The sequence below is a fragment of the Peromyscus californicus genome, unplaced genomic scaffold, assembly GCF_007827085.1.
Source record: "Peromyscus californicus insignis strain IS unplaced genomic scaffold, ASM782708v3 Scaffold_15__1_contigs__length_86483966, whole genome shotgun sequence".
NCBI classification, from domain to species: Eukaryota; Metazoa; Chordata; class Mammalia; order Rodentia; family Cricetidae; genus Peromyscus; species Peromyscus californicus.
In genome coordinates this window covers 71716157-71739431 of record NW_026294447.1, presented here as the reverse complement: position 1 = coordinate 71739431, position 23275 = coordinate 71716157, and the positions used below count along the sequence as shown (strand labels likewise).

At 37.9% G+C, this 23275-nt stretch overlaps 1 protein-coding gene across 2 annotated transcripts in view; it reads left to right on the top strand.

Moving 5' to 3' along the window:
- Rbm25 (RNA binding motif protein 25) overlaps nt 1-20801 on the top strand; it is a 45312-nt gene extending 24511 nt beyond the window's left edge. For both annotated transcript variants that reach the window (XM_052739365.1, XM_052739364.1), the window contains 12 exons: nt 554-607; nt 859-942; nt 4239-4519; nt 7782-8004; nt 8123-8212; nt 10325-10398; nt 11115-11265; nt 12523-12847; nt 13237-13511; nt 14331-14429; nt 15789-15836; nt 19193-20801. In XM_052739365.1, coding sequence (XP_052595325.1) covers nt 554-607; nt 859-942; nt 4239-4519; nt 7782-8004; nt 8123-8212; nt 10325-10398; nt 11115-11265; nt 12523-12847; nt 13237-13511; nt 14331-14429; nt 15789-15836; nt 19193-19285 — 1797 coding nt within the window. In that variant the 3' untranslated portion in view covers nt 19286-20801. The remainder of the gene's footprint in view (nt 1-553; nt 608-858; nt 943-4238; nt 4520-7781; nt 8005-8122; nt 8213-10324; nt 10399-11114; nt 11266-12522; nt 12848-13236; nt 13512-14330; nt 14430-15788; nt 15837-19192) is intronic.
- Nucleotides 20802-23275: the final 2474 nt, after the last annotated feature.

Below are 23275 nucleotides of genomic sequence, written 5' to 3'. Positions count from 1 at the left end.
TACTTTCCTTTGGCAAGAATTATAGGCAGAGCTTTTTATATGATAGACAAATTTTATTTTGTGCATTCAAATACATATCAAGTGTGAATGTTATTAAGTATGATTGTTTCTTATATCTTAGAGATGTAGAAACAGTCTTGCTACACTCCCCCCTCACCTCCCCGCCCGCCCTGGTTTTTCAAAACAGGGTTTCTCTGTATAACAGCTCTGGCTGTCTATCCTGGAACTTGCTCTGTAGATAAGGCTTGGCCTCCCAAGTGCTGGGATTACAGGCGTGCGCCACCACCACCTCACCAGTCCTATTACTTTTTTTTTTTTTTTTTTTTTTTACGCTTAAGACCCTTTTTCCCCGTCCACTCCAGTATTTGGGTTATTGGAAAGAGGATGTGTTGGGTGATAGAGGGATTTAAAGATTAGGAAATCGTTTTTACTATAATTTGAAATCAAGAAAATATCACAAGTAATGTATTGTTTCCAGTGTAAATATGGAGTCAGTTGAATTTTAGCATAATATGAACTGTTTTTAAAAAAATGTTTGTGGGTTTCTCTGCAGATTTTTCGTAGATTTCCAGTGGCCCCATTGATCCCTTACCCACTCATCACCAAGGTTCGTTTGAACTGTAAACTTTAATTTTTTTGTGTGTGTGCTATTAATTACCAAATTTGTGATTTTTTTTTATTATTATTATCATATACCTTTACATTAGATTTTACTGCCAAGTTGGTAGTTTTTACTTAGTTGTATTTGTAATACACAAAATTTGTAATACTTACACAAAAAACTTACAAAAAATCATGACATTTTTATGTTAATGTATATAAAAATCTATTCATTCCTTTCTGTTTCCTTATTTTTAGGAGGATATAAATGCTATAGAAATGGAAGAAGACAAAAGAGACTTGATATCGCGAGAGATCAGCAAATTCAGAGACACACACAAGGTAGTATTCTTGTATTTTCACTTGATACCAATCTAGACTTTTTACAGAATCCAAAGCAAACAGACAAGAAAATCAACTTTACATTAGAGTATAATTTAATGCCTTTTATAGGCTTAGTTGTTCTGAGGTAGAAACAGAAGAAGACTAGTACCATATTTAAAAGTGGTCATTGCTTAATTTTTTCAGTCACTGACTACTCTACAGGCATCTCACTTTAATATAAACAGAAATTAATTCATAGATTTCAACATAGACATCAAGGTCAGATTATCAGATTAAACTATTTAGGGGGCAGCAGGATAACATACATACAGTTTATTTTTGTGGGCAGTTCTTTAATCTTAGGAAAATTTTTTTTTAAAAAAGAGCTGAGATTAAAATTTAATATTTATATTTGTGTGGATTTAAGTTTGAGTGGGGGAGATTTTTAAAAGTAGGTCAGTGATTACCAGACTTACCAAATTATAGATGCATGGAAGAACTGTAAATTCCCATAAAGCTAATCTATTCATTGACCCCCACCATTATGATAGAGATCATATGGTGACTAATGCAAGATGAAACTCAGCTTGGAAAGTAACAAGGAATAGGATGTAAGTATGAGCTTCTGTTTTTTATTATATTTATGGATGCCCCCTCAGAAAAATATGCAAAGGGGCAACTGGCTTGGAAGTTTCTATTTGTGTCTAGTAAATCCCACTCACGAGTTTTGCCTATTTAAAGCTTCTCTCAGTGACAGTGCATTTGTGAATGATCGCTGGTATTGAAGGTGCTGCTTTCAGATGGTGAAATGCAAAATGCATGAGTTGTATTTTGGTGTTACAGGTAATAAGACAATGCTGGTTCTAACTAGATTGAGAGGTATATAACTCAACTCAGTGGTGTTAAGTGTTCATTTCCTCTGTATTGGGTCTTTCTAGTGGCTTTCAAAATCCCAAGTTGAAAATTAATGCTGATGAGTAAATGCTGCTGAACACTTAATGTCCAGATGCCCAACCATAGCTCACATCCAGTGCTTTTTCAGGAATTAACTGTGTCTAAAAGCACAAATGTAACTCCCAGAGTTTTGAGAGTTACAGTGGTGGTCTGTGGATTGTAATTGTAGAATACTTCTTTGTATGTTCAGTCTTCCAATTCAATGCCGAGTAAGCTTAAAAATGGTATACAGTTGTGTGTGTGGTTTACCCCCCTTCTGTTTTTATTTATTTATTTTGAACCCTGTCATGTTTTTGGTAAATTATGAGGAAATTAAGTTCACACAAAAAATTTTAATTCAGAAGATACTACTTCAGCATTTTAAGGGTCTCTCAGGCATTTCACAGCCTTAATATTATTGTACTGAGGGGAATGCTTTGAAAAATCAAACAAAACAAAAAACCAGTTCTCTTTGGGTGGTGTTGGTTAAGGGGGAGATATTTGAATTCTTAGCAATAAAAAATGAGCTCAGTGAACCTTTGCATGTTTTGGTATGAGTTTGTTAAATAACCACAGACTGTCAGGGTATCAGCGTGGCAGGGGGCGTCCATTTACAGCACGGATGAGTCTGAAGAGAGAATAAGGTAAGATTTTTGATTTTTTTTCTTTTTCTTTTTTTTTTAACCTCTTTCCTTTTCTCATTACTTACTTTTTAATGAATCACTTCATTTCTTTCTTTAATCTTTCTTAAAATATATGCATATGCTATATATCTGCTTGTTGTGTACATACACATATTGCATATATAAATAACTTAGCATTATTATGGACTAGATTTTCTCACTCGCTTACATAGAACAATTAAGATTTCAGAATGAGTTCTGAAAGAAATTATTTTTACATCAGAGATAAGGTAGCATAGCAAACAACTGGAGGAAAAAATTGAGGACTTGTACAAAAGAAATTAAAAATCTGTAAGTATATATTATCTCCGAAATAAATTTCTTAAGTGCATGACACTGAGGTAAGTTTTATGTAGTCTAAAGTCATTTTAAAATATACATTTTGAATTCCATTAGGAATGTTGAGAAACTAGGTTCCCCTGTAGTAGTTTTCTGTTTCTGACCTCTCTCTCTCTCCATGTCTCCTATCTTTCCTTTCTAATTTCAATGTATTCAGTATTGGCTCTGCCTGTATGCTAACTTAGTTCAGCAGCTGAATATATTGATACCTCATACACTAGCTTTTCTTCCATAATTCTTTATCAGTTCCTTGGGCCATGAGCAAGAGAAAAAGTAACAGGTAAGACTGCTTTTTAAAGTTTTAAATGCTTTACATGACTGAGAAAAAGAAAAATGCACATTTTATTGTTGCAGTTTAAATTTCATTTCCATGAAATTAAACGTGGAACTTCAGGGATAAATGTGTTTTGTTTACTTGATTGGGGTTTTGTTGTGTTTTCTTTCTTCCCCTTCTTAGTTTGTGTAGAAATCTGTGGTACACTGGTAATCTTTCAGGATACCTACTTGGTCTGACTGTTCATTTGGTTTATTTGTGAACCGTGTACTTGCTCTTCCTCCCAGAAACATAGCTTATAGGCAAGGTTAATCCAGTGTTGGCGATCCATGTCCTAGCACAACATCTGTAAGTTAACATAAGATCCTTGCAAGGGTGCATTTATCATTGTAAATATATTTTTTTATTGTCTTACAGGCATAATGGTGGGCATAACTATACTGCTTTTAACTTTTAAATTTAAATGTTGCAATTATGTACACGTTGCTTAAAGTGAGTGGTTTTCAAAGTTTCTGTATTTGATGGATTATCCATTTTGTAATGGTGGGAATACATATTTCCGTAGTTAAGGAAAAAATCCTGGCTGAATTCAGCTTCTGCTTCTTGTGGAGGGTGGGCAACGTAAAGGGCACAAGATGGCTGTATCATGAGTTGACTGATTTCCACCTCTGCCTTAAAACCCTCATCTAGTAACTTCAAATAGTGAGACATTTCGGTTATCAATAGTATCACTGTTCCTGCTGACTTAAAGATACTCATAATGGGCAAAAGTTAAGCTTTAGCCAATTGTCTTTCTAGAAATTATTAGGAATCACCACATTCTTTGTGGTTATTTTAGCTATTACGTAGTCAGTGCTCAGCCACTCAGAACACCGTTTCCCCAACCCAAGAGATTCCTGGTTTGTGTAGAGTATGGTTTGCACGAAATCTAGCTGCCTGTTTCAGTTTAATTTGTCAAATAAAGGCACGAGTATTTAAAGTCTTGGTGGTTTGATGCTTTTCTTACCAGTATTGGGCATTGCGCCGGGGAAGTGACCACTTAAATCCACAGAACTAACTCTAAAAGTACTTTTATTGGTTTCTAGAAACTGGAAGAAGAGAAAGGCAAAAAAGAAAAAGAAAGACAGGAAATTGAGAAAGAACGGAGAGAAAGAGAGAGGGAACGTGAAAGGGAACGAGAAAGGCGAGAACGGGAACGAGAAAGGGAAAGAGAACGTGAACGAGAAAAGGAAAAAGAACGGGAGCGGGAACGAGAACGGGATAGGGACCGTGACCGCACAAAAGAGAGAGACCGAGATCGAGAGAGAGATCGCGACCGTGATCGAGAAAGGAGCTCAGATCGAAATAAGGATCGGAGTCGATCAAGGTAAGAAGATTTCATATAATTGTTTCTGATAGCTTTGTTGAATTACAGGATTGCCAATGGAACATTTGCATTCACATGATAAGTTTTACTAGCCTGCCTCTTTTCTATACACAATAATATGAAAGTAAGAATGTTGTTTTGGGAAAGGGTCTCTCTGTAGCCCCAGTTGGCCAACCTGGAACTTAAAAGAGATTCTCTTGTTTCTGCCTCCCAAATGCTGGGATTAAAGATGTTGGCATATTTTTATTTTATGTGTGTGAGTGTTTCACCTGTGTGTATATGCATGCACCATGTATATGGAAGCCAGAAGAAGTTGTTAAATCACCCGGGAGTGTAGTTACGAGCCACCATATTGGTCCTGGCTCTTCTGCAAGAGCAACAAGTACTCCTTAAGTGTTAAGATATCTCTCCAGCCCTATATTTTGTTTTTGAGATGAGCTCTTTGTATATCATGTTAGCCTAGAATTTACTATGTAAGCTAGGTTGATTTGTGAATTCATCCTTTTGCCTCAACTTCACGTGTACTGATGGGCTTATGGGCATGCCCCATCATGCCAGATAGACTGTTTGGGGCAGGATGAGCACTCCACTGTTGTACAGTTGTTCCCTCAGCCTTAGGGCAGACATAGTCCATTATAACCTTGAGTTGTTAGGCTATTTTTCTTTTTGCACTGAGAAGTCAGTTCTGCCAGTATTCTTTTTAGAGGTGGTCGTGGACGGGTGCGTGTACCCCTGTCCCTGTCCCTTTGTCCCTGTGTACATCTATCTGGCTGGTCTAGTAATTTCACCTTTTAATGAGATGTTTTAAAATTTTGGTAATTTGTAATATTTACAGCAAGTTAAAATAAGAACAGAGCAGTGATTGAGAAGATAGGAAAATCTCATATTTTTCAATCTGCTTTCCAAATACATGTAACTTGTGACAATGTAGCTTAAAAGGGAAGGCCCACTTTGATACCATGACCAGAAATAAATTTGGAGAGGAAACAGTGTTTATTTAGGGTTTCTAGTGCTGTGAAGAGACAGCATGACCACAACAATTCTTAGAAAGGAAGACATTCATTGGGGGCTGGCTTACAGTTTCAGAGGTTTATTTAGTCCATGGTGGGACATGTTGGCCTGCAAGTAGGCATGGTACTGGAGAAGGAGCTGAGAATTCTACATCTTGGTCCTCAGGCAACAGAAAATGAACTGTATCCCACATGGGGCACAACTTGGAACATATATGAGAACTCAAAGCCCGCCCCACAGCGACACACTTCCTCTAACAAGGTCACACCTACGCAGACAAGGTCAAGCCTCCTAATAATGCCACCCTCTATGTGCCCTGTGCGTCTGGGTGCACAGTACATACTATGTCTTTTCTTTCTTCCTTGTTAATACAGCCTTTAAGGAGAATTTGGCTTTCCATGAAATCAGACAATTTCTTTTTAAAAATAGTCCTTCAAAACCAGGCCTGGTGGTGTACATCTTTCATCCTAGCACTTTTGGAGGCCGATGGAGACAGATCTCTGAGTTTGAGACAAGCCTGGTCTCTAGCAAGTTCTAGGCCAGATAAGACTATGCACAAAAAAAAACCATGAGCAAATAAAAATTTCCGTTAGTAGCATATTGTCTCATATACACACGTGGATTTGTCACTGCATGTTGTGTAACTTTTTTTTTTAAGACTTAGTTTTAATTGTGTATGTCTGTTTATTAGTGTGCATGTGAATACTGTATATTCAGAGACTAGAAGGGGTGAATGCCCTGGAGTTGAAATTATAGGCAGTTGTGAGCTGTCTGTGGGTACCTGGAGCCAAACTGGTCCTCTGCATGAGTAGCAAGTATTTTTGACTTAGAAACAATCCTTCCAGTCTTTGCAGTATAGTTGTATTCTAAATTAACTACTCAGTTTGTGTATGTATTTTTTGAGAGGAGGAATGTCTGGGTCTCATGTAGCCTAGATAGGCAGGTCTTGAACTCCTGATTTTCATATCTAGTGTATGGTTCCTAGAGGTTGTAAAGTTCAAGACCTAGCTAACATAGCAAGCAAGATAAGAGCAAGTGTGATGGCTTCAGAAACTGATTGTTGATCTACATGTTTGCCAGCACCATAGTCCTTGATTAGTAGTGATGTAGCAGTAACAACAGAAATTTCCGTGATGGTGTCATGTTTCCCAGGGTGGTCTCTTTAGTTGGTAAAGATGGCCTTGAACTTTTCCCATATTCCCTCAAATACTATGACAGGCATATACATCCCATCCTTGCCTGGCTCTAGACTGGCTTTTTAATATGCTCATTATTCTTTCGTATTTCATTTGGGAATGAGCAATATATACCCCCACCCCACCCCTTTTTTTTTTCCAGGACAAGGTGTCTCTGTGGGTCTTGTCTGTCCTGGAATTCCCAAAGGCTGGAATTAAAGGCATGGGGCACCACCACCTAGCCATTTTTTTATTTTATGTGAATTGGTGTTTTGCCATGAGTGTCAGGTCCCTTTGAACTGGTGTTACAGACATTTGTGAGCCATGTGGGTGCTGGGAATTGCACCCCATCTGAAAGAACAGTTAGTGCTCTTAACCTCTGAGCCATCTCTCCAGCCCCCCCCCCCCTTTTTTTTAAAGGCACAATCTCACTACATAGCTCTGTCTAGCCTAAAACTTTGCAGACGACCAACATTTTCTTCAACTCAACAAGGTCAGCTTGCCTCTCTCCCACACATTAGGATTACTAGTTTTTACCCATGCCTGGGAATATTCTTTTTTTTTTTTAACAGTTATGTATCAGCATATAATTAGTCAGAATTAGCACTTTGAGCCTATTCTGGATCTTCCTCTGTAGACCAGGCTGCCTCAACTCAAGAGATCGTCTACTACTCCCTCCTGAGTGCTGGGATTAAAGACATGTGCCACCACTGCTGGCCCTTTTATGTAATCTTATGTTTATTATGTTATCTCATGTTTATTTTCTGACATGTGAATAATTACTAGCATTGACTTCACAATGCAGTTTAGAATTGGTAGGTTAGAATTAAAATCTGGCTTGCTGTTTAATTCCAACAATGGGATTAAAATGATGGGCATTGTTCATTTTAGACCAATGCTTTACCTGAATTGTACCTTTGAGTACAGAGAAATTTACAGTTCTCCAAAAATTGAATAGTCCATTCTGACTTGTTTATATATTGGTTTATAATATGTATTACAGCCTCCCTTGGTCCCTAAGAAAAGGAATAGAATGATATACAATATATGATATATTTAATGTTTTACTTTCCTAGAGAAAAAAGCAGAGATCGGGAACGGGAACGGGAGAGGGAAAGAGAGAGAGAGCGAGAACGGGAACGAGAAAGAGAACGAGAGCGAGAGAGAGAAAGAGAAAGAGAACGGGAGCGTGAACGCGAGAAAGACAAGAAGCGAGACAGGGAAGAGGATGAAGAAGATGCCTATGAGCGAAGAAAACTGGAGAGAAAACTGCGGGAGAAAGAGGCTGCCTATCAAGAGGTAAGCTGAGGAAATGCTTTTCCTCGGAAAGGGTGTTCTCCTCCTCCCAGAGGCTGGTGAGCCATGGTTTGCAGAATTTTGTATGAAATCTTAAAGTTTTGAAACTTGTTTATTTTAGCGCCTTAAGAATTGGGAAATCAGAGAACGAAAGAAAACAAGGGAATATGAGAAAGAGGCTGAAAGAGAAGAAGAAAGAAGAAGAGAAATGGTGAGATTTTAGGTTTAAGAAAAGGTGTTTTGTCAAGTCAAAACCATTGTTCAGTTTTACTGTCTTGCAGAAACCGTATAAAAATACATGACATCACCGGGCGGTGGTGGTGCACGCCTTTAATCCTACACTGGGAGGCAGAGGCAGGCGAATCCAGGACAGGAACCAAAACTACACAGAGAAACCAAAGGGGGGGAAACACATGACAGCTTCTTAATTAATAATCCCCCCCCCCCTTGTTTTTGGTTTTTTGGTATGGTCTCACTGTGTAGCTCTGGCTGTCCTGAGTCCATGATGTAGATCAAGCTGGCCTTGAACTCATTTCAACCAACTTTGAGATAGACTCAGTACACATCTCTTCCCACTTTTCAAAAGTTTGCTGCCCATTAATGAATATTTGATGTTAATCTACCCTACTGGGTTACAGAAACTTAAAATTAATGTGATGTCCTTTGGTTAAGATTTGAAAAACTTGTTGACCTGGCAAGATGCCCCACCTACGAGAGTTCGCTGCAACTGCCACCCTAAAGTTCACTCCCCAGCAAACACTTGGTTGAGAGAGAAAACTGATGCCCTCAAATTGTACGCTGACCTCCACATGTGTGTTGTGACATCCACAGGCACACATGCAAAAAATAACAGTTCTGAACAGTTCTGAAATTGTTGAATTAGTCAGTGCAGTTGTGTGGTTTTTGGGAGTGGGTTTGCTTTGTTTCTTATGATTTATTTATTTTCATTTTAATTCCACTGGTGTTTTAACTGCATGTATGTATTTCTGAGGGTATCAGATCCCCTAGAACTGGAATTGTGAGCTTCTGTGTGGGTGCTGGGAATGGAACTTGGGTCCTCTAGAAGAGCAGCCAGTGCTCTTCACCGATGAGCCATCTCTAGTTCTTCTAGTGAGTGTTTTAAGCAGAAGTATATTTAGCATTTCTCATAGTTTTCTTATGCTACCATATTCTCTTTTGTATGGTCATATATTTAGGTTTTTGTTGCATTTACACTGATGACTGTGATGTATAAACTAGTTGGCATATTTGTTGAATATAGTGATAAAAAGTACTTCAATAGTATGTTCTGAGTATAGCGATAACAATTGCTTCAATAGTATGTACTATGTTGTGGATCGCTAGGCATGGTGGTATACACCTTTAATCCCAGACAGGTAGATCTCTGTGAGTTCTAGTCCAGCCTGGTCTACAGAGTTAATTCCAGGACAGGCAGGACTACACTCAGAGAAACCTTGTCTGTTTAAAAAAAAAAAAAAAAAATTAGGTGAAGAAACAATGTTGTACTTGCTGTGAGCAAATCTGAAAAGTTTCTATAGAGAAATATTTCCTTTACAAAAAAATTCCTGTTACATAAGCATTTTCTCATGTTTAAGTAACAGATATGTTCAGTATAAGTGAAAGTTTCCCAAAGTAGTGAATTTCATTTGTGTTCCTGTGTACTTTATAGCCTGTCCTGTATAACTATACTTTGAATATTGAAAATACATAAGAGTACTGTTCTCAACAGACCTCTCCTTCCATTTATTTGAGCACTCATATCCCAGCTTAATGCCTTGGGGTGGGCCATACAGAAGCGATTGATCATAAGTTTGAAACAAGTCAACAATGTAGGCAGTTACTATACAGAAAGTGTGAGTGCTTAAGATATGAAAGAGTTATATTCATAGTATTTTGGAAGTACTAGAGAAGAACATTCATTTTGCCTCAGGGATAGTTACTCCTAGATAGATTGTTCCTCATGTTCCTATGGATGAGGTGGCTGAAAGGTGTTAAAAGATTGTTAAGTCGGAAACCGATATCTGCTTTACATGTAGATGTGAAATCTATTTATAGTATATGAACATTGTTTAAATCTCAACCTTGCATTTTACCTAGATCATTTATAGTTATTATCTACCCAATGAAATTTAAGGTGCTTTTGTGTAATACATTTAATAATGTATATTCAAAGTATATTTGTTTAGCATACTGTATGTGAAGTAAATGAGTAGTATTAAAATTTTAAGTGCTATAAATAAGGAAAAGAATATTTTCCTAAGGGAAGGAAGTAGTCTAACTCTTAACCTGTGTTTTATGTATTTTGTCCTTTATTTCTGCAAAGGCTAAAGAGGCCAAACGACTAAAAGAATTCCTAGAAGATTATGATGATGATAGAGATGATCCCAAGTACTATAGGTAAGCAAGTGTAAACTGATGGGCTGTGTGTGAATATGAGGATAGCAGGTGTGCTTAGGTTTAGAATCAGTAATCCCAAATGTCTTGAGAGGGAGCCTATGATGGTCATTTTTTAAAACTATTTAGTTTCAGAAATTTGTCTTCAGTGTTTTCAAAAGTGTCCCATCTGATCCCCACCTCACCATCTCCATATTGATACAGTACTGTGAAGTTATGAATTGAACCGCTTTGTCTTTACTGGACTACAGTCCAGGCTGGCCTTGACCTTCCTGCCTTGGTCCACAGATCGGTGCTATTACAGTGATATACATCATGCCCACTCATCTTGGTGGGTGGTGAACCTCACACACGTTGCGCATTCCCTCAGTGTTGTCTGAGTTATGCCCTCATCCCCAAAAGGCTTAGCCGTTCTTGTATTATCTTCACCTCAAAATACAAATTAAGTGTTGGGGTTCACTGTGGAGTAGCCACAAAAAAGCTCTCTTCCCCTGAAAGTCAACCTTGTGTCTTTCAGGCATGTTAGAGTGATTTTTGAGAATAAGATGACAACTTGGTGCTTACTAGTTACACACTGATGTAGAGAGCATACTGTCTTGGGTGTGGTATAGATGGAGAACCCCCTGAGTCTTAGCATTCAGGTATTTGGTTTCTAGTATTGAGAAAAGCACTCTTGGGGCAATGATCTGATTATTAAATGAGTCCTTTTAACTTTGCAGGGGGAGTGCTCTTCAGAAACGGTTGCGTGATAGGGAAAAAGAAATGGAAGCTGATGAACGAGATAGGAAGAGAGAGAAGGAAGAACTTGAGGAAATCAGGCAACGCTTACTGGCGGAGGGGCATCCAGATCCAGATGCAGAGCTCCAGAGGGTAAGATACTACAACATCTGAAATTGTTTGGTTTAAAATCACTATATTTTAAAGTCAGCTAAATTTTTGTCTGTAGATTATTTGGTAGGTTATTAATTAGTACTTCTGTTATTTTTAGTGCATAAGTCATGCTGATTGAATTCACCCCTTAGTGTATGTGTGTGTTGAGGGACAGTTTAGGGGCAGTGTACATGTGGAAGCCAGAAGTCATTCTCAGGTATCGTTCCATAGGAGTAATCTCCGTTCGTTTATTTGAGACAAGAGTCTCATTGTTAGGCTAGCAGGCCAGGTATTTGCCTGTGTTCCCCTTCCAGTATTATCATTACAAGTGCATGTGTTGGTTTGAGTGTTGTAGGTACTAGAAATCATACTCATGCTTGCACAGCATTCACGAATCCAACAGAGCTATTTCCCAGGTCCTTGAATTCACAAATCTTTGTAAAATGTCTTACACATCAATTAAGTCTTCCATTACTGCTGACCAATTTTTAATAAAATTTGGATAGAAAGCTGTCCCTACAATTTCCTTTGACTTGTAATGACTATAGTTAGAAGTATTTTCTTAATAAAAATATTTTTTAGTTCATAATGTATCATTTTTTTTTTAAAGATTTAGTTATTTTCATTTTATGTGTATGGGCTTGCTTACATATAGATATGTGTATTACATTCTTGCCTGGTATACCCTCAAAGGCTAGATTGACTGAAACTGGAGTGATGACAGTTGGGAGCCAGCATGTGGATTCTGAGAACTGTACCTGGGTCCTCTGCCTGAACAGCAGATGCTCTTCATCACTGAGCTGCTGCTTCATCCCAACAGTCTATTTTTAAGCAGAACAGACTGTTAGCAGATGTACCATCCATGCTCTACTTTTACAACTAAGAACTGTCAGTTTTAAAACACTTTTTTAGTTTTTCTATCAAGTATTGATATTTTTACATGTTACATGCCTCAACAAAATCCCATCTTTTCATGTTCCTTTGTTTTTTGTTGTTTACTGGGTGTTGGATCCCCTGGGAGTGAGTTACAGACAGTTGTGAGCTGCCATATGGGTTCTGGGAATGGAACCCAAGTCCTCTGGAAGAGCAACCAATGCTTTTAACCTCTGAGACATCTCTCCTGCCCCTAGTGCTCAGTTCTTAATTTTAATTAGGGTTGAGCTCACTGGTCAAGTAAATCTTTTCATCAACTGTTTTATGGGAAGAGTTTTAGTAGTAGTCTTTTCTAAAGTTAATCAGGCAGATTTTGGGTTGCAGATGGAGCAAGAGGCTGAGAGGCGCAGACAGCCTCAAATAAAGCAAGAGCCAGAATCAGAGGAGGAGGAAGAAGAAAAGCAAGAAAAAGAAGAAAAACGCGAAGAGCCTATGGAAGAGGAAGAAGAACCAGAGCAAAAGCCTTGTCTCAAACCCACTCTGAGACCCATCAGCTCGGCCCCATCTGTGTCCTCTGCCAGTGGCAACGCAACGCCCAACACTCCTGGGGATGAATCTCCTTGTGGTATCATTATTCCTCATGAAAACTCACCAGATCAACAGCAGCCTGAGGAGCATAGGCCAAAAATAGGACTAAGTCTTAAACTGGGTATGTTAGAGTTGCCTTCCTTTTTTTATCCTTTCCTCCATTGTCCCAATAACCTTCACTGTAAGGACAAAGACAACTCATATACATATAGAGCTCCTTGGTAGATAGATAGCAAAGTATTCAACGATGCCTTTCTAGCTCACGATTGTTTTCGTAGTTCTACTAGTGCTCCTATATCTCCAGCTGCCTCAAGTTCTGAGAAGAAGTGAAAAGTTAAATTTTCTAGCACTTGTGAGTAGAGAGTTTTTTCTGTGTGGTTTTTTTTTAACAGTTGGGAACTTTCTCTGAGAATTGTGGAAGTATATTTGCACTTTATGAGGGATGGTGGGTTGTCAACTTTAGCATTTGAAAATGATGTTTGCATACTAAGATAGTGTTTTTAACTATAGGTGCTTCCAATAGTCCTGGCCAACCTAATTCTGTGAAGAGAAAGAAACTACCTGTAGATAGTGTCTTTAACAAATTTGAGGATGAAGACAGTGATGATGTGCCCCGAAAAAGGAAACTTGTTCCCTTGGATTATGGTGAAGATGATAAAAATGCCACCAAAGGCACTGTAAACACTGAAGAAAAGCGCAAGCACATTAAAAGTCTTATTGAGAAAATCCCCACAGCCAAACCTGAGCTCTTTGCTTATCCTCTGGATTGGTCTATTGTGGATTCTGTGAGTAGTACATTATATGTCACCATATTTGGGCTGGTTTTCAATGTGATTGACATACAATCTTACTTGATTCTAGTCGTAACAAATAAGTTGCAATAGTCTCCTGCATGATGAATTGCCAATATGTAGATGCTATGGCAGAGGTTTTTGTATCTCCTTCATGAAATCACACAACTAGATTAAGAGATAGCCACTCAGTCCAGGCAGTGGTGGCCTGTACTTTTAATCCCAACACACAGGAGACAGAGGCAGGCATCTGAGTTAGAGGTCAGCCTGGTATATACAGAGTGAGTTTCCGGACAACCAGGGCTAGCTACATAGAGATACTGTCTTGATACACACCCCTGCCCTCCCCAAAAAAAAGCCACTTAATAAATTTATAATCTATTGATGAATATCTTGGTTGGTTCATTGTTTTTTTCTGGAGTAAACAGAGCTGTTCATACAGCAATTACATTTGTTTATTTCTGAGGCAGTGTCTCTCTATGAACTTGGATTTCCTTTTTTGAGGGGGGCGGGGAGGTGAGGGGTTTCGAGACAGGGTTTCTCTGTGTAGCTTTGTGCCTTTCCTGGAACTCACTCAGGCTGGCCTCGAACTCAGAGATCCACCTGCCTCTGCCTCCTGAGTGCTGGGATTAAAGGCGTGCGCCACCACTGCCCCGGCAAACTTGGATTTTCTAGTCTTTTGTCCCTTGAGTTCCAGATTTAACATCTGTGCCCCTACAGTTGACTTACTTTAGTCTTGAAAATTGTGAATTTTGTGTTGCTATAAGAACAAGTTGTAATTCTTTAGTTCCTCAACCTAGCTTTGTTTTGCAGATCCTGATGGAACGACGAATCCGGCCGTGGATCAATAAGAAAATCATAGAATACATAGGTGAAGAAGAAGCTACATTAGTCGATTTTGTTTGTTCTAAGGTTCGTGTCTTTCCTCCTACATCCCTCCCTAACATTTATTTTAGACACTTTCTAAAATTAAAAACATCCTGCAGAGTACATAATAATTCAGTTCTAATGAAGTGACCTGTTATTTAAAGGAAACTGCTGCCTTCAGACCCATCACGCCACAGCTTTTGCTCTGAGTCAGGGAGGACAGAATTGGTGTCTCTTCTCAATTACACTTTCTCTTTTCTACTGCCAATGCCGTGCCCACCCTTTTGTCTTGGGTGTGAATTTTGCGGAGATAGCCAATAGTTTGTTTCCTCCGTTTTTTTTTTTGAGTCACTCATCTTTGTAATAGTCTTGTCACTAATAGTGTTTAGAATGTAGTGATGATTAGAGTTCTTGGCAGACACAGTGCTGTGTTTTCTGGAGCTTTTTCTGTCATCCTTAGGTTATAGTCTTAGGGAATACAAGTCTCAAATGTTATCCTTACCATATTTATTCATGAAGAAATTGAGCTTTATGGAAAGGTTGTGTCTTGGCCATTTTTTATACAATATTTAACATTTAAAATCCTATAGGCTTTTTGTTTTGGAGACAGTTTCTTGTAGCCCAGGCCGACTTTTGACTTGCCTTCATTTCCTTAGTGCTAGAATTAATGGCAGGCACCAGTACACCCAACCATTATCCAGCAAAAATTATTCTGTTGTGTGTCCTCAAATCATAGTTTCATTTAATAAGGTGGTTATTATAGAGGGAGCACCATATTCTTGTAATGGTATAAATGTGTCATTCTTCCACCAGTATCGCTCTTTTAATATTTTGAAGAATAAACATAAGACTCTCTTCTCTGCTTATAATTATAGAATTAATACTTACATAGCCAAGTATGCTAGATTTCTGTAATCCTAGCACTTGGGAGGCTGAAGCAAAGAATCACAAGTTTGAAGGCACCCTAGGTTGCATAGCATGGGGGTGGGGCGTGGGAAGCAACTTCTAAGTAATGATAGAACTGTCTTTATCAATTATGATCCCAGGATAAAAAGCTTAGCCAGACAGTAGGGGCGCATGCCTTTAACCCCCAGCACTCAGGAGGCAGAGGCAGGGTGATCTCTTAAGTGAGTGTATAGAGCAAGTTCCAGGACAGCCAAGGCTGCCCAAAGAAACCCTGTCTCGAGACTCACCCTCAAAAAAGAAAGCCAGGCATGGTGGCGCTTATCTTTAATTCTAGCATTAGGGAGGCAGACAGATCTCCGTAAGTTCCAAGCCTTCCAGAGCTATACAGTGAGACCCTGCCTGCCTCAACACAGAGCAAACTCCATCAGGCACAAGAAATTTTTTTGCCATTTAGAGGTTTTGTACAACTTTATAACAGCAGATATTTGTTTCTTTTAGGTTATGGCACATAGTTCACCTCAGAGCATTTTAGATGATGTTGCCATGGTAAGTTAGAAAAATACTGTTATGTTAATATTTCTCTGAACAATCTGCTTTATAAATTTTATACTGAAAAATCAAAATTCATAATTGCATTTGATTTTTGTATTATTGTCAGTGGTTACTTCTATTGAACACTGTGATTTTATAAGCAGAGGGAGGGAAGGGGTTTGCATTTTAAATGAGAAAAAATGCTGCATTTAATATGAGGGCCTGTTATGAAGAGAAGAAAACAATTTGAGTGGAATTGGTAGTTTGAGTGAATTAAAGACTGGTAGGCCAATGCAGTTGTGGAAGATTAGTTAGAATTAAGCAACTGGGAAAAGGTTACTATCAGAGAATAAGATAGTAAGAAAGGAGAGCTGGGAATGGCATTGCATTCTTTTAATCCCAGAACTTTGGAGACAGAGGCAGGTGGATTAAGCTCAGCCTGGTCCCCTTAGACTCTGTCTCATGAAAGTAAAACAAGAAGAAAATTAGTATATTAGTACTAATGATGGCAATTGCATATCATATATCCTTGGGAATCCCTAAGATCATTGAGCCATGGATTAGAGAAAAATACTGAAGCTAGGTTTCAGTACCATGGCATGTGTGTTCTTACCCCAAACAAATAAACATACAGGTAATTTTAACAATTGCTGTATAAAAAAAGCTATCATGGGTTGTCAGGCACATGTGGATAAGACCTCTTACTGTCTAGTATGATGCTTTGCAAGCAATATAGTAGAACTGTGCTTATGCAGGCATACCCACTCATTAGACCAGACACACACACACACAAATGGAACTGTAAAAATTACTGTTCTGGGGGCTGGAGAGATGGCTCAGAGCTTAAGAGTAATGGCTGCTCTTCCAAAGGTCCTGAGTTCAATACCCAGCAACCACATGGTGGCTCAAAACCATCTGTAATGAGATCTGGTGCCCTCTTCTGGCCTGCAGCCATATATGCAGGCAGAACACTGTATACATAATAAATAAATAAATCTTTAAAAAAAAATTACCGTTCTCGTGCATACAGTCAGATAGCTCAAAGTGCTTTCTGCTTAAGCATAAGTTCTGTACCCATACCCAAAAATCTACTTAAAATGCTGAGTATGGTGTTATGCCCTACTGATCCGAGCACTGGGGAGGTGGAGACAGCAGATCATTGGAGCTTGTCAACCCTTTCCTAATTGGTAAGTCCCAGGTCCTAGTGAGAGATCTTGTCTGGAAAAACAAGGGGGACATCTCCTTGGATGACATAACTTCTGCTTTCCATGAACTAGCACTCCCTCACCCACCACACCAGAATACCAGAATAAAAGCTGGAGAGATGGATAATTGATAAGAACACCTAATGCTTGATCATGAGAACCATGTTGTAAGTCAGGCACCCCTCACAAATACTTGTAACTCCAACAGACACATACACATACAAGTAAATGAATGTACAAATGATTTTTTTTTTAAAGTTAAAGGGCCCTGTAAATGCTTTTTAGGTATTTAAGATAGTTTTTTAGCTCAAGTAGTACTTTATTCCTGATAGAAAATATGGTGTTTTTACATAACAATCTTTTATTGCATATTTTGTAATTTGTGTTACAAGATCCTTCTCAAACTTAGTTGAAATAATGGCCCAGAAATGTGTTTAAAAGAAGCTTAAAGAGGCTGCTGCTGCTGCTGCTTTTTTTTTTTTTTTTTTAAATAAAAGCCTGCCTTTAATAGCAGATTGAGCCACAACCACAAGGCCAAACTGTACATAGACCAGCAGCCCCTAAGAGTAGAACAAGACAAGACCAGCCATGTCTAAGATAGCAGCTCAAAGGGCAAAGATGGGGGGACATTACATAGCCCCCCCCCCAACATCTCATCCTATAAAATGTCCCAGTGAGTCCCCAGAGTACACACAGGCATCAATTCATCAGAGCAAAACCACAGGATTCACTCTCAGTTGACTTGCAAAAAATCAAAAGCTTGGCTTGGTGGCACACATCTGCAATCCCCGAGCTTAGGATGTGGAGGCGGGAGGATCAGGAAGAGTTCAAGGTTATCTACGGCCAGACAGTGAGTTCAAGGCTAGCCTGTGCTACACGACAGCATGTCTCAAGAAGACACAAATCAATCAACCAGTCAATCTCTGCCCTTAAAGAGGCTTCTAAGTTCAGTGGTAGAGCGCTGGCTAGCGCAAGGCCCTGGGTTCAATCCTCAGCTCCAAAAAAAGAGAGGCTTCTAGCTGCTTTTGAGCATTTACTGATCACCATGTAACAAGTACTCACTTGCAGTTATTAATTTTAATTCCCACAGTAGTACTACTGGTATGATAGAGCAAAATTTCTTACATTTTATATGTAAGGAAACTGAGGCTTAGTGAACTTAAAGTGACTCAGCCAAGGACACTTTTAATTGATGGTAAAATTTAATAGATATTAAAGATTTGAACCTAGTTTTACTAGGGTTTGTGTTCTCAAAATTCTTAGAGGCAGTTTAGGGAAGAAACCAGATAAGTTGCTTTCCACTCAACAAGTGATAGCCTAGAGTGTCTTCCTGGTGTCTTTAAGGAAGTAAGGTCTTCCATTACTGTTAACAGCAGCCCTTGGGGCAAAGCCTTATGTCTGTAGGCTAAAGGCAGGAATAATATTGGGAACATTATGTAGTAATTAAATCCTAAGTAGACAGGAAAATAACCTGGTTTCTTCATTTAACAGTAGGAAAAGATAGCCAGTATTTTTGTATCCGGTGGCATTAATAGTCACTTAATCTTGTTTACTGCATTCTAGAGACCATAGTAAATTCTCATTCAATGCTTAATTCAATGTCACATAATAAGCATTTGTTAAATGTTAGGTAAGATAAGTCTGGTTTGGGATAAATAAAATTACTCTATTAAGATACATAATTGTATATTTAAGTTCTTCATAAATTATTCTTTATGGCAAGCTTTTGCTTTACTTATGAAGTAGTTTGGCCAGACATATATCAATGTAATGTCTATAAAATTAACAGCAAAATAAAAGTTGTATCCAAAAAGTATTATTGGAGGCAAGAGTGGTGCCATATGCCTGTAATCCCAACACTTGGAAAATGTGGAAGCAGGAGCTCAACCTTGTTTTCATTGAAGTTTAGGTCTAGCCTGGGCTTTGTGTCTCAAAATTAAACCAGTAAACAAAAGTACAATGGAATTATTATTTATTAAGTCATGGGATTTGGCTGAATCATTATCTTTCTTTTGGTAACTTAAATGTTCTGTTTAAATTATTTTTCATACTGGACAATTTTTCTTTAGGTCATTATGTTGATTGTGTTTGGTGGGTAAGAATTTGTATGTTACTGCCAATTTGACATACCACTAATTATATGTTTTACTGTCTTTTGTCTTCTAGGTACTAGATGAAGAAGCAGAAGTTTTTATAGTCAAAATGTGGAGATTATTGATATATGAAACAGAAGCCAAGAAAATTGGTCTTGTGAAGTAAAACTCTTTTTACATTCAGAGTTACATTTCAGATGTCTTCTTTCACACCCTTCAAAGAACTTTGAATTTTCTGTGTCTTCAAAGACATTTGTGAGATCTGTAATTTTTTTTAATGTAGAAAATGTGAATTCTTTTGTCTTCTAATTTGTTGGTGCCCTGTGTACGCACTTGGTTGTAAAGTCCTCTAAATCCCTGGTTCTCTTTATACTCACCAGGTACAAATTGCTGGTGTTTTATAAGCTGCAGCTACTGTACACAGCCTATCTCATGTAATCTTGTTCTGCTGATTTGTTCCTTGTAAATATTGAAATGACTCCCCAATTCTTTTGCAGGATTCCACCTAATATTAAAACTGTACTGTATAGGCACCAACATGAATAATTTTAATACTAGTCATACCCATTACCATCTCATCTCACTCCCCTGATCAGAAATGGCAAGCCCTTGTAAAGGCATGGAGTTTAAAATTAGAGTGCAAAAACTAGCTGACGGTCATTCCTAGTGTATCTTCTCTGTATTGATGTGTTCATGTGAATGTATGTATAAAAGTCTTTTTTAAATTTCCTTTGGTGGGCTCCCTTAAACAGTTCGTAATTCACCAATAGACTCATAAAGGAAAAGTGATAATTGTGCCAACCCAAGTAACTAGTAAAATTACGGTGTGAGTTTCCCAGAGCGTGGTATTCTGCAGTGAGCAACAGTCTGATAAACAGATTTGTGTTTCTCTATGAAATAGGATGATCTCTTATGATCTCTGTGAATAGGATGATACATCATAGTCTTATCTCTTCCTCCAACTTGATGGCTCAGAATTGAAGCAGATTCTTAAGTCCTGGAGCATTTTACTCAATACATTTTCAACTTAACTTGTCTTTGTTTAATTTGAGTGTATTCCTTTTAATAAAACAAAATTAATTCCAAAAGTATAAGGGAGGAGAGGAGCCCACCTTCTTTAAAACAAATGACCAGGGGGTACCTCAGTGGAAGAGCTTACTATGCTTAGTATGAAAGAGGGCCTGGGTTCTGTCCCTAGCACCAATAAATGAGTAAATAAGGTAAGTTTACAAAAGAGATTTTGACAAAACAAAATAATAATTCACCATGGTAGTTAACTGTTTACATCTTTCTTCCAAAGATACATCATTCATGGCAGTTTCTTGCCCATAAATTTTTATTACTGGTCATCATACTTTAAATATATTGATGACATGTTTAGAGAAATCCTTGGACTTTATTAGTAATACAGAAGATCACCAGGGGACAAAATTTATTTGAAAAGTACCAAGTTCTAAACAGTTCTTATAACAAATAAGGTGCAGCTGTTGCCATGTTTGTTTATTAAAAGGTAAAAACTGACTTGTTAGGATAATGTAACTGTGAGCTTGAGTTACTGTTTTTCTTTTCTTTTTCTTTTTTTTTTTAAAACATCTTGAGGACATCCAAAACATTGTTAATGTTGAACCTTGACATGGCTTCATTATGTAAATATTTCAGTTATTAAAAATGTATATATTTGATCTTGGAGATGCTTTCTTTGAGTCTTATAAATAAATGGCATTATGTTACAATTGTGTAGTGCATATTCTAGAAAAAACCTGTAACTGAGCTGAAGTTTTTAAATGAATTTTTATGGTATCAGAAGATCAAAGAGACCGTATTCACCTTATTTTGGATGAGGCTATCATCCATGGATATCTCTACATAGTTTTGAATGTATTTTAAATTTTAGTTTCTCAAGGGAAAGTTCATACAGATCACCCTTCCAATTATAAATTTATTAGCGTTTTATCATATTTATCCCACCACCAGCCCAAGACATTGTTTAGGTAGTTTATTTTGTTTCTTTGTCTTCTAAACACATTGAACATTTGTTTTGACCTTATGTTAGGTTTTTGTTTCGATAATATTACCATGAAGTTTTATTCAAAGTAGATGACTTTACCTTTGCTAGTCTCTCAGCTACCTCTAAAACTAGAAATGTTTACCTGAAGCTTTTAAGAATATGTACCTTATACTGCATAGCACCTCACCATCAAATCAGACGTTTCAGTAGAGCTGGGGTGATCATGCGGGTGGTATAAAAGGTGATTAAAGTCATAGTCTGACATACTTGAAACCAGGTTTTACCATTATAGCTTGTTTTAAATCATTCAGACTTCTACACATTCACCTTAGGTTTTATGCTGGTTGGTATTGCTCATTCAAGTTACAAAATCCATGAAGGTCTTAAAACTAAAATTCTTTTTCCTCATTTGACCCCAAAATAAAGTTTAAATGTATTAGGAAAAAGAGTAGTTAAAATGTTTGAGACTAATTTTTCTCACATTTTCAGGGCACCTTTGTCTTATCTTGTTAAAATGCCTATGTAGTAGGGTGGGTAGTATAATTTTGTGATTACCAGGTGATACTAGTGCCAACTGATCCATGGGGTACATTTAATTGCATAAGACTTCAGACATTTGTACATTGTTTTATCCTGATAGAGGCAACATATTTTTCTTTAAAGGAGCTTTTAAAAGGAACAGCCATTTTGTTATGTTTTTTGAGATGGACAGCTTCCCTATCTATTTCAGGCTGTCAGAAGTTACTGTCTCCCAGGCTGCTTCCTTCCATTGCAATCCAAAGGGCTGGGTTACAAGTGTACAAGTATGGTGATATTTGAGAAAAATAATTAGCTATGTGAAATATGTTCTAGTGAACATCAAACTAACCCTTCAAAATAGTGCCCTAGGACAGTGCAGATATTCTAGGCTCTATCCCAGCCAGACCCTGAGGATGTTCTTTAAAAAGTTTGTGATTTGAGCTTTATAAGTGCTTCCCTATGAACAATGTAATAGCAATTGCTGATGTTTTCTTCACAGTGAAATTTCAAATAATCTGGTATGAATAGCAGCTCTGATAGATACAGAAAAAACACACAGACTTGAGCCAAAATAAGTATCTGTATATTTTTTTTAACTACGATGAAGAAAATTAAAATTGCAAATACATATAAGTAAGCATCCAATGTTTGGGAGTCACTATGAAGGTCTGTGACTGCAGAATAAAGGTTTTTATGTCAGTGGCTATGGAGTTTTCTGCTTATAGTTCAGCTTTTGGTTTACAACATAAAATTTTGATATCTTTTGCATTTGAGAGCATGCCTTTGTTGGGTTTTTGTTGTTGTTTTCCTATTTTTAGCTGTCTTTTCTTAGTTGCTTTTGTTTGTGAGACAGGGTCACTAACCTGGGCTAGCCTGTATCTCACTGTGTAGATGCCCTGCCCTCTTTGAGTTTTGTGTTTTGAGACAAGTTTCTCTGGGTTGTCCTGGAACTCTCCCCTTGTAGACCAAGTTGGGATTGAAGGTGTGCACCACTGCCTAGCTCCCTACGTGAGTCTTAAAGGAACCAAATTAAGAATGGGTGTAAATACCCATAGGAAAAAAAAATAATTAAAAAAAAGTTCAGCTACTACACAATTCAACTCACATTCTGTATGAGAATAGAAAGACCATCAAGCCGGGCGGTGGTGGCGCACGCCTTTAATCCCAGCACTCGGGAGGCAGAGCCAGGCGGATCTCTGTGAGTTCGAGGCCAGCCTGGGCTACCAAGTGAGTTCCAGGAGAGGCACAAAGCTATACAGAGAAACCCTGCCTCGAAAAACCAAAAAAAAAAAAAAAAAGAAAGACCATCAATCCAACTAATAAACAGTGTGTCATTTTTTCATTGTTGCAATAATAAGTAGTGTGTCATTTTTTTCATTATTGCACTATTTTCCACATTCTTCCCATATAAATGAACAATGGGGGGGGGGACTACCTAAAAGAAGTTTATTGTATGAGGTATGTATGGTATGTCTCGTCCCTGCTACCATTCTGCTGATGGGAAAGATGACTTAAAAAATGCTGCATGTGATCTGTATTGAAACAGGGTTGAGAATGTAGGGAGAAAATGGACATGGATGCTCTAGTATTAGAACTAGGCATTCTGGGAAATAGAAAAAGGTAATTTCA